The 11,625-nt window shown below is 50.3% G+C and overlaps 1 protein-coding gene across 12 annotated transcripts in view; it reads right to left on the minus strand.

Annotated features, from left to right (window-relative positions):
- Positions 1-11,408, minus strand: part of SGSM1 (small G protein signaling modulator 1) — a 63,089-nt gene extending 51,681 nt beyond the window's left edge. For 4 of the 12 annotated variants that reach the window (XM_040463943.1, XM_040463945.1, XM_040463941.1 and 1 more), the window contains exons 1-6: positions 9,397-11,407; positions 6,067-6,229; positions 4,358-4,510; positions 821-888; positions 406-551; positions 141-272 (exon numbers count right to left, since the gene is read on the minus strand). In XM_040463943.1, coding sequence (XP_040319877.1) covers positions 141-272; positions 406-551; positions 821-888; positions 4,358-4,510; positions 6,067-6,229; positions 9,397-9,460 — 726 coding nt within the window. In that variant the 5' untranslated portion in view covers positions 9,461-11,407. Of the gene's footprint in view, positions 1-140; positions 273-405; positions 552-820; positions 889-3,135; positions 3,232-4,357; positions 4,511-5,448; positions 5,637-6,066; positions 6,230-9,396 lie in introns of those variants that run through there. The other 8 variants (XR_005787029.1, XM_040463948.1, XM_040463942.1 and 5 more) reach the window with 7 other exon arrangements.
- Between the last annotated feature and the right edge of the window lie 217 nt (positions 11,409-11,625).

Consider the following 11,625-nt stretch of genomic DNA (forward strand, 5'->3'; position numbering starts at 1 on the left):
ATGGATGAATGGATGGAGAGATGGAGGTGTGGATAGATGGATGGATGAATGGATGAGCAGCCCGGAACCAGAGGGAACGCCTCCTGTACAACCGGAAGCCAGACCCCCTGTGGAAGATCTGGGTCCCAGATATCTCTCACCGGCTGAACCAGAACGTTGTTCTTGCCATAGAGGAGCGTGGCCCGGGAGTTCTGGTGCAGGGACTCAACATAGTCACGGGCAGAAAGGGATGGTCGGTCGTCCATGCTGCCACTTGAATGTCTCTTCTGGATCTGGCAGGGTGAGGGGAGGTGGAGGGTGAGGCCTGCGGTGACCCTCAATGTCCCACTCCGTTCTCCACCTCCACACCAAGTCTGGCACTCAGCCCAACTCCCTCCCAGGGCCCCAGAGTCCACCCCTACTCACACAGAGGGCTGGACGCTTGGTGGGTGAGTCCTGCCGCAGGTGCGAGCTGTGGATGCGGTGCCTCTGGACAAGCTCGTCGGCCGAGGGGTCAGTCCAGAAGTGATCGGCAGTCTTCATCTTGGTGTACTCCAGGGCACAGGGCCCCACTGTGGAGCATACAGGGACTGGGAATCCATAGCCCTCAAAGTCTACCCTCCTGTCTACCCCCAGATGGGCCACCACCTTCACTGCCTCTCCCCTCCAGCCAGTGAGTATGCCCCAGGGAGAGTCCAGCACAAGAGCCTGAGAGCAAGAGCCAGGGAACAGGTAAGTTTTGATGGAGAAGGCTAGAGGGAAACCAGAGAGGCCCTTAGGAGGTGCACTAGTGAGCCAACATCAGAGATCCAGATGAAGCTCAGAGCCCTGGACCACTTACCCAACAAAGATGCAAGGATGGGGCCATCCACCGGGTCCATCAGGAGGGCTTCCTTCTCATAGTATTTACTAGTAAGAGAAAAGGACAGGCAGGTCTGGATGGTAACCAGCAGAGGGCGCACAACTGACCTGATGCTTAAGAGCAGACTGAGTTCAGCCTCCCTCTTGTTACCCAGTTAACGCTGTAAGCCTCAAATGTCCCATCTGTAAAATGGGGGTAATAAAAACATATATCCTAGGGCCATCAGAAGGACTTTAGAGGGGCACCTACATGGTTCAGTTAAGTGTCTGACTCTTGATCTCAGCTCAGGTCTTGATCTCAGGGTCGTGAGTTCACGCCTCACGTTGAGCTCCATGCTGGGTGTGAAGCTTACTTAAATTTAAAAAAAAGAAAAAGGGACTTTTGAAAGAGACAACAGATGTGGGCACTTAGTACCATGCTTGGCACGTAACTGCTTAATACATGGCTGTGATACAGCCTTAATGAGAGTAACGGGAATAGTAATTAGAAGGCTGCTCCTGGCTGCTTCTATCAGCTTCTATCACATCTTCCATTTCAGGCGCCAAGTGGCTTGGGAGCTCAGATGATGTCAGCTCTTCTAATATTATTGAGGCAATAAAAGGCTTTTTAGCTGTGGTGTGTACGGAAAAGCTATATTAACAGGACTTCCTGCGCGGATAACTATGTGGATGACGCTGGCCTGACGTGCTCACAAGCGCCCCCTGGCTTCTGGCTCTTCAAAATAACTTGTCATATGGGCAAGACAATGTTTGTGCTGAGTGTTTTTGGGTTTTGCTTTTTTGTTTGAGTTGTTGTGTAGTGCCTCCTAATTCTCTGCAAACTCCTTCAAGCTAGGAACCGAATTTTAGAGTTGGAAAGGACCTTGTTCTACCTTCCCAAGGGATGTCAGGCTCAGAGAGGGTAAGTGACTTCTTGGAGGCCACACAGCAGGTGGATGCAAGCTATACCCAGCCGGCTTGGGTGTTCCCATCCTACAGCAGGGGTCTAAGAACACAGGATCTGCAGCAAGGCAGACTGAGTGGGAGCCCAGGTCGGCCACTCCCACTCTCACTGTGTGTCTCTGGGCATGTGACGACTACCCTCTCTGAGCTCCTCAGCTATAAAATGACAAGAATGACAGAACTCACCTGCCCAGGCTGTTGGGAGGATTAAATATTGACCTGCTTTTACAGCAACAGCACAGACTCTGACACCAGGGACTTCTTGCTAAGGGGTGGCAACATCACTGTAATTTGACCCCAGAGGAATCTTCTATCCACCAGGATATTGGCTGAAGCCGAACGGACATGCTCTGTGCATTCTCAGCAGCAAGTTTATCCATTTTGGTGTCAGATCTGAAGGTAAAACTTCAAGACACTTTCCACTCTGCCACTCAGTCTCTATGCTGAAAACCAGCACCGTTGCATGATCATAAACCTTGGAAAGAGTACCTTAAAAACTAGCAGGTGGGACTGGGGGCAAGATGTGACCATCGAGGGTAGCTCGAGGGAGCTTCTTTGGGGTGGTAGGTTTCACTGGAACAGTTCTGTGTCGTGACTGTGGTGTTGGTTATACAGAATTATAGACTGTATTTATACTATGAATATGATACATATACATATGTAATTTTTATTAAATAGTTAAATACGTTTAAGTAAATAATACATATATGTATTTATACTGAATTTAACTATGCTAAAATTCCATAGAACTAGACAGAAAAAAATGAGTGTACGTAAAGACTAGTGAAATCCAAATAAAGCATGTAGTTTAGTTAACAGTATCGTACCAATGTCAAATTCCTGTTTTGGTATTTGTACTATGGTTATGTAGGATGTGATCACTGAGGGCAGGCGAGAACGCTTTGCGCTAATGTTACAACTTCTATGCGAATCAAAAAAATAAAAAGTTTAGACAAAAAAAAAATAAAGAGATAGTCTGGCATTGCTGCTCAAATAAATTACTCATTCCTTCTACCGACTCATTCAGCAGAAAACACAAGGTCATATGCCAAAGGCATTAGCTCCGGAGGCCCGCACCCATGCGAGGGCACGGGGCAGAGACGTATCACATTTTACTAGAAGGTGAAGAGATTAACTGCACTCCAGAGCCTGGATTTCTTCCAATTTGTCTCCTGCCTCCTGGCCTTTGCACCTGCTATTCCCTTGGCTGGGAACACTCTTTTCCCTACCCACTTCACTGGGTTAACGCCTACGTGCCCTTCAAACTGATGATTAACTGCCGTGTCTTCCAGGATTCTTTTCCTGACCACCCAGAGGAAGTTAAACACCACCCACCTGACTTGGAATACTCACCACATATTACCACAATTACTATTTTCCTGTTTTCCCTGCAACTATGTGAGGTTCGTGAGAGGAAGGACTCTGCTCTCTCCTTTCATATATATTTTCCTAGCAAACAGGCAAAGAATAAAAGGTAATCATAATACCCACTGCATGTGAAGATGTGGTTAAACAGGCACTTTCATATACCGAGAGATGAGGAGATTCTCAGGTATTTCCCTCATCGTGTTTCCTCTTTCCCACTCCCCCTGTCTATCTCTCTCTCCCCATCTGTCTACGGCTGGAAGGAGTGTTAGCCATGAAGAGTCTCAGGTTATACAAAAGCCCACATTCTTCACTGGCTCCTCTGTGCTCTTAGCATAATATCCAAGCTCTTAACATGACAGTTAAGACCAATGTATCTCCAACATCTCAGTTAGTGCCTGGCACATGGTAGGTGCCCATTAAATATTTACTGGATGAATGAATGCATGGATGAATGCTTGCCAAGAGTACTCATAGTCTAAAACCTTTACACCAGGTTAATCTGAGCTAGAATAGAAAATGTAAAAAAAGTATCATACATTTCCAAAACACTGTACTCACTAACTCCCCTTCTCACCTCTTCTCCAGAATGGCAACAATCCCTGTCCCATTTATTTATTTTTTTTTTTTAATTTTTTTTCAACATTTATTTATTTTTGGGACAGAGAGAGACAGAGCATGAACGGGCGAGGGGCAGAGAGAGAGGGAGACACAGAATCGGAAACAGGCTCCAGGCTCTGAGCCATCAGCCCAGAGCCCGACGCGGGGCTCGAACTCACGGACCGCGAGATCGTGACCTGGCTGAAGTCGGACGCTTAACCGACTGCGCCACCCAGGCGCCCCCTTGTCCCATTTATTAAAAGAGCAGCAGAGACACAGAGAAGCTACATGACTCTTCTAGGACCACAGTTAGCAAGTAGACTGTAGGCTTCATTCATGGGAGGAAAAAGATCCCTAAGATTGCAAGATCCTTGTTCCTCACTCCAAATTTGAAGATCCTATATTAGCAGGAAGCAGCTAAATAGTCCCAGGTTCTAAGCTGGGCTCATTTAGAGGCAAACATCCAGAAGGCCTTTATCTAACTGCTTTCAAATCAAGGGCACGTCAACAGGAGAGAAAAGAAAGTTGCTTTGTGCCATAGGGTGCAGTTCCCAAAATGGCCAGAAGGTGGCGCCAGAGCACGCCACGGCGGCTGCTCTTTCTCACTCACCTGCTGTTTTCGACCAGGTAATGCACAATTTTGTCCAGGACCTTCTCAAACAAAGCAGTGCGGATCCACAGGTGCTTGATGGCAAGTGGGGACAGGCTGGGCAGCTTCGGCAGCTTCCGCACATTCTCCTGGAGGCCCTGAATCTGGTTTCGCCTTCAAGACCAGTACAGAAGGAGGAGGAATATTCGCAAAAAAGGAGATCCAACAGGACCAATGTGCAAACAGCAAAATGCCCAACCTCTCTAGGGAATGAAGGAACGGCGACTAAAACAACAACAAAAGCCCACATTGCTCCTGGCAAGTGGGTGACGTGTTGAAAAAAATAACACCCAGTGAGTGTGAAGATGCGATAAAACAGACACCTTCATATACTGTTGATGGGCAAGCCAGATTCTCATAGCGATACTTCTCTTCATCTCTCTCTCTCATTCCCTCTCTCCCCTTCCCTCTCTCATGAATGAGCGACTGCATGAATGAAATGAATGGCTCTCCCTTACCACCTGGCATGGGTATCTCTAATTCCTCCATGAGAAAGTCATTCCCGATATTATGGAAGGCCCATGGAAATCGCTCCCTTTCGGAAGTTGTCAGCAAACACTTGGGAATTTAGCATACGGACTGGAAGGCACCTTGAAGACCAAGTGGCTGAGGAGTCTGATTCCGAAAGGGAGGCGGTGACGCTAAGTCCACAGCCTTGCCCGTCCCACAGTTCTGGCCAGCAGCCCTGGGCTGGCACAGCCTGCAAGGGAGGGAAAGGACCATCTCCCACCCGCTGAGGAGGAGCGATCACCCACGGCACACACAGCACGTGCGCCTCTCTCTCCCTTCTCTTGCCCGTCACACACACGGCGAATCAATCCACACATTCTTTCCCGTGAAGCCCAGTCACGGCTCCGGAATCTTTCACAACAAGGTCCTGTGGGCGGCTGCTGGCACCCATGGGAGCTGAAACCTCTTTGCTAGCCCTGACCAGGCTCCAGACCGCGGCTCTGGCGTAGAGTCAAACTGTGCGGTCGGGACTCTGGTGGGAGGTTCTCCCGTACATGCCCTCAGGCCCTGAGCCCTCCCCCCAGGAAATCAGCCCTCCAGACGTGTGAGTGAAGTCACCGGTCCCCTTGTTGCCTCAGTGTCAGTATCTGATCCATGCAGATGGAGACCACAGTAGTTTCATTAAACTTGGTCTTCCTGCATGCGGAATGGGTTTGGCTAACAGCAGACACTTACTCATTCAACAATCATTTCTTGAGCATTTTACCAGGTGCTGGGCACTGTCCAGACACTGGGGACAAAATGGGGAATAACAGATTTTAGTGGCCTGTTCTCATGGAGTTCAGAGCCAAGGAGGAGAGATAGACAACAATTAAGTAAAAAGTACACAAAGGAATGAATAATTAGAGGTGGTGATAACCACAGGAGAGAAAATAAGCAGTGATATGTAAGAGAAATGGGGTGAGGGTTGGAGTTTGCCCTTAACTGGGGGAAAGCCTGAATGATGACAAGGCACCAGCCCTGGAAGGTGAGGCGTGTGAACCGGGTGGTAGGTCGAGCATGTGCAAAGGCCCCGGGGTAGGAAAGAGTCTGGCGGGTTTGAGGAGCGAAAGGAGAGTGCAGACAGTGCCAGGAGGTGCGGGTTCTGGCAGAGCTCAGGGAGGAGCCTGGACTGTCCCCTGCAGGAACGCTCCAGCCCATACCCCATGCTCCACACTCACGCGCTCTCCATCAGCTGTTCCAGGTCCTGCACCTTGCGGCTCAGCTCTTCGGCCGGTGGGAAGTTCTTGCCCACTTTCATGAAGAGAGCTGCAATCTTGTTGCTGCGCAGAAAGCCAGCCGCCCGCCGCCGCAGCCCATGCAGGACGCAGGCCTCTACAGCCGCTGCAGGGACACAATGGTCAGCAGGCCCTGCCCCACCCGTGCTCCCCAGCACCCAGCCCAGCTCAGGTCTTCAGCCACACAGAGGTGCCTTGGAGAGCGGGGCGCCCCAGAATCGCGAAATCCACGAAAGCATCAAAGAAAATCACGTACGTCTCTCTGCCTTCCACTCCCTCAAAAGGGAGCAGGAGAGCTTAGCAGTTAACCTGTGTTTGCTGCCCGAGGTCAGACTGTCTGTGTTCATATCCTCTCCCAGACACTAACCAGCTGCGTGACCTTGGGCAATGACTTCCTCTCTCTGTGTCTCAGTATCCTCATCTGTGAAATGGGGATAGTACGAACAGGCATCTGACATGGTTGCAGCAAGCGAGGTGGGGAAAATGCACGGCAAGCGCTTCACATAGTTGGGCACAGAGTGAGCGCTTTAGGGACGTTAGCTATCACTCCTGCCAGTGAGGGAGGGGAGGCTGACCACAGGACTGGTGGGCTTTATCTGGGCTGAAGAATCACATGATCGTCACCACTACTGTGATTCCAGGAACAGCTAACATTATGGATCCCATTCCATCTCTGCCACAGCCAAGGAAGAAAGGAACGCCATCTCCATTTCTCAGATGTGGAAACTGAGGCCCTAAGAGGGGAACTGAATTGCCCAGGGCCACCCAGAGGAGCTGGGATCCAAACCCAGGTCTGAGCCCAAAGTGTGCTCACAACACTTGGGCCGCCACAACGGATCTGGAGAGAGAGGACTGTCATCATCTTCCCGTGTCTGTGTTTCCCCTGGACACCCCGCCCAGCCCTGCTCAGAGCAGGAGACCTGGGCAGTAGCCTGGGCTCTATCACTAACTTGCTATGTGACCTCAGGCAAATCGCTTTCCCTCTCTGGGCCTTAGTGTCCCCCCCCCATCCCCCTCCCCCCGGGAAACAGTCCCTGTGCAGGCCATTCTGATGGCCCCAGTCTTATTTCTGGTACTTTCAGCAGCGCTTTATTGAGTATTTTCTTATCTTCTGTCTTACACAGCAGACTGGGAGGGAGCTCACTCTGGTATATCATAGGAGCATAATCGATGTTGATGGAAAAACTCAGCATATTGTAAGAGCTACTCCTTATTGGGTATCTGCTGGGTGTGAGACCAGTGTTAAGGTTTACCTTACCTAATCCTTGTGGAAAAAACCCAAGAAGTGAGCGTTCTAGTTACTGTGACTCCACAGAAGGAATACTCCAGCAGTCTCAGGGTTAAGAGCCTGGCCCAGGTTATGTTGCACACAAGGAGAAATACCGAGAGGTTTGGTGCAATTGCTTGTCTTGGTTTATTTTTGCTGGCAATTATTTGACTTTTTTCAAAATGTTATGATTATAGTTTTTCTTTTAAGGACGCTCCACGCCCAACGTGGGGCTTGAACTCTTAACGTTGAGCTCCAGAGTCACGTGCTCTACTGAATGAGCCAGCCGGGTGCCCCAGCGATTACTTGGCTTTGAATGGATGCCCACCCTATTGCCTAATCTGCCCATGGGTTTAATATATTCTGGGTGAGCCTCTCTGAAATATCTTCATTTTTGCTTGCACACACTACACTTTTGTTTAGACTGCAATAAGTTAATTAACTGTTCAAGCACTGGAGACATGCCTCGAGTCTTTCTGACAATGGCTCATAAGGCACAATGGAGCAGAGACACCACAGAGAGACCCTGCAGGCCTCACCCTGCAGTAACATCACCCTTCCTCCCTCATCCAAACACTGGGGTTGGAGTTAGAGAATGATGATTTTTATCCTGTTCTATTCCTCTAAATCTCCAACGGGTGAGCATGGTCGCACACTCTGAAGTATTGCAAATAGAGACGTCCAGGAGAAAAAAAAAATTAGGCATATATACATTCTCATGTTAACATTTATGCATATATACACATGTACATATGTAGATGTATATACATATATACACACCTATATATACACATACAACTATATAAACACACACACAGACACACACACACACACACACACACATATGTGTAATTTAAATAAACATAACTCACTTTAGAAAGAAACTTGGGGGCACCTGGATGGCTCAGTCGGTTAAGCGTCCGACTTCGGCTCAGGTCACGATCTCATGGTTCATGGGTTCGGGGCCCGCATCAGACTCTGTGCTCACAGCTTACAGCCTGCTTGAGATACTCTCTGTCTCTCTTCCTCTCTCTCTGCCCTCCCTCTGCCCACACATTCTCTCTCCAAATAAACTTAATTTTCTTTCTTTCTTTTTTTTTTTGCCAAGGTCACCCAACAAACAAATGGCAGAGGAGGGATCTGAACCCAGGTCTGCCTGGCTGCAAAGGGGCTAAACTGACATCAGTGGGCTCCCAGGTCACAGCATGTGCTCCCATGGGTAATGCCCCCAGCCATCTGGATGAAGCTGAGGGCCGACCAGGTCTCCTCGCTCTGGCCTCTCCTTGGGGCCAAGAGCGCGAGAGGGGAGATACAGCACGTCCTCCACTGCTAGACACTCCAGTCATGGAATGAAAAGGTTTTCAGGCAGAAAGAAACATCCCTGCTTATACATACACATGGATTAGAAGCTGAACCCTGACTGTGGGGACACGTAAAACATGTGTCTGTAGCCATTGTGGAAGGACAGTTAAGAACCTGGCAGCACGGTTATTTATTTCTGGAATCTTGTGAGCACAGCTGGTTCAAGGATACAAGTCAAGCTCCGAGCCCTGGGCCTGCCTCCTCTGCTGAGCCAGCTGGACATGATCCCTTAGGATGAATCAATGGCTCCCGATTCCCTATGTCTTTAAAACCCATCCATCCTCCCCCTTCATTTGGCAACAGCCACAGGCAGGGTGAGGAAAGGGTGCAGAGTCTGTCGTCAGATGTGAGACCAACGTCACTAGGGGGATGGGTAGCCGTGAACTGAGCCCACACGAGGGGAAGACAGTCCCTCCAGCGTCAGCAGTGACTAACTCTTGCTGGGTACACAGGCCATTCTTCCTTTCTTCCCTCGACTTCTCCGTGGTTCCAAATTCCCTCACAAAGCCCCCCAGGAATCCAAAAATAACTTCAGAGTCACAAAGTCAAAACACGGTGTGAGAATCCTTGCACAAAGACGCCACTCCCCCAAGGCAGCCCACAGAGAAAGAAGCCCCATTCCAGGTCAGGGTCCACGGACTCACCACAGAAGGAGATGATGTGGCTGCTGTCCTCGTGGACGAACTTCCGTGTGACTGCCTCCTCCATGATCTGCTTCACCTGGAAGGGCAGAGGCAGTTGGACGGAGAGACCCAAACGCGACCCAGGGTGCGGTCATCCCCAAGGGCCGTGTCGTCCTTCCTGGCCCTCTGAGGCCATCTGGGGTGCTTTGATAACTTCTCTCCTTCCATGCCCTCCTCATGGCGCCTTCTGCAAGTCTGAGGCCTGTTTTACTGAATTGTTTCTTCAGGCCCTCTGCCTGGCTGGTTCTTCTCAGGTGTCACACGAAATGTCATCTTCCTTGAGCCCCTTATCTGACACAGCCCTCCCCTGACACCACTCACACCCCATTACAGTCCCTTCTGGGTACATATGCTATTCCTGTCCTGTTTACTTGCTTACTATTACCTTCTTCTAAGATATAAATTCCCTGAGGCCAGGGCCTCACCTATCTTGTTCACTTCTGTATCCATGGAGACTAGAACAGTGCCTGGCACATAGCAGGTACTCAATAAATATTTTTGGAAGGAAGGAGAGAAGGAGAGAAGGAGAGAAAGAAAGAAAGAAAGAAAGAAAGAAAGAAAGAAAGAAAGAAAGAAAGAAAGGGGAAACAAGTATATAAAAGTATCAGGAAGGTATAGTGATAAATCAGGCCTGGAATCTAGCAGCTCTGGGTTCCAATCCCTGCTCAGGCACCTACCAGTTGGGTCTGTGATCTCAATTTGGGAAACCGAGCTCAGCAAAGTGAAGCAAACTTGCCCAGAGAAGTAAAGCTGGCCCAGAGCAGACACCGAATTCCAGGCTGTCTGACTCCCTGGGGGTGTGTTTTCCTACTATCCTCACACACTCAACAAATCTTTTTTGAGCGCCCCTGATGCACCAGGAGTGAGGGACACAGTGCTGAAAGGGCAGCCGTGCCTCTGCTCACAGAGGTGACTCTCCAGTGGCCTGAACACCCTTCTGCTTTGCTGGATTCTGGCCCCCAGTCTGCCCAGCGTCACCATGGGGCTTTAGCCATGCACTTCTCCTCTCTAGAGGCTCAGTTTCCCCACCTTGAGGTTGAGGAGGCCAAGAGAGATGACCTCAAAGGCCGGTCCCAGCTCTGCGTCGCCAGGGCTGCGACATGGGGTAACAGGAGCAGTTCTGAATCCAACCCCCTCCATGAGCAGCCGCTCCCTTCCTGGCTGCCCCGTGGCCTACTCGGCCTCAGCCAGGCCAGCTCAGCAGTGCACCCACCGGAGAGCGATCGCAGGCTCTCCATGCCCCTCTCCCCTTCCTTGCGGTTGCCTCCTGGAGGGGAAAACAGAACTCAGAGCATCCCTGGCCATGCCCTGCAGTGTCTGCCCCACACAACCGAGTCAGCACTCGCCCCGTGAACAGCGCTGACCTCTGAGCTCAGCGGGCTCTAAGCTGGGCTTCACCAGCAGCATTTCCAAGTCTGAAAACTACCTAGCCGAACCCCTGGAACCGGCCCTGTTTACAGGTGTGGAAACTTGAGGGTCGGGAGGCAAACTGGCCTACTGAAGGCCACAAAGCTAGGAAGCCATGGTTGGACTTTTGGCTTAGGACTTTTTTTCCCTCCCATCTCAGCTCCAGCTGCCATATCCTGGCCACTGTGGCTACTGATTGTGTTTCCACAGTCAAAGCACATCACCTCTCTGAACCTTAGTTTTCTCGCTGGGTGAAGGGCGTATAGGAACAGCACCTGCCTCATGGGGCTGCGGGAAGACTGAACAAGGTAACGCACACCATGTGCTGAGCAGAGCCTGGCGCACAGGGTGTTGCAGTGTTACTTGCCTAAAACCTCACCTGGTCTCTCTATTCTGGCTGAAACAGTAACCTGTTCAGGAGAATAAAATTCCCCTGCTTCAAGGGTCCCCACAGTGGCTGCTCTCGAACACCCATCAGATTGATAAGCACAGAGCCTGACGTGGGCTTGAACCCACAACTGTGAGATCATGACCTGAACCTTAAGACACTCTTTTTTTTTTTTTTTTTTAACGCTTATATATTTTTGGAGAGACAGAGCCTGAGTGGGGGAGGGACAGGGAGAGAGGGAGGCACAGAATCCGAAGCAGGTTCCAGGCTCCAAGCTGTCAGCACAAAGCCCAATGTGGGGCTCGAACTCGTGAACCGTGAGATCATGACGTGAGCCGAAGTCGGTCCCTCGACTGACTGAGCCACCCAGGTGCCCCCATAAGAGACTCTTAAAT

The sequence above is a fragment of the Herpailurus yagouaroundi genome, unplaced genomic scaffold (assembly GCF_014898765.1).
Source record: "Herpailurus yagouaroundi ecotype Mexico unplaced genomic scaffold, PumYag 428, whole genome shotgun sequence".
Classification (NCBI taxonomy): domain Eukaryota; kingdom Metazoa; phylum Chordata; class Mammalia; order Carnivora; family Felidae; genus Herpailurus; species Herpailurus yagouaroundi.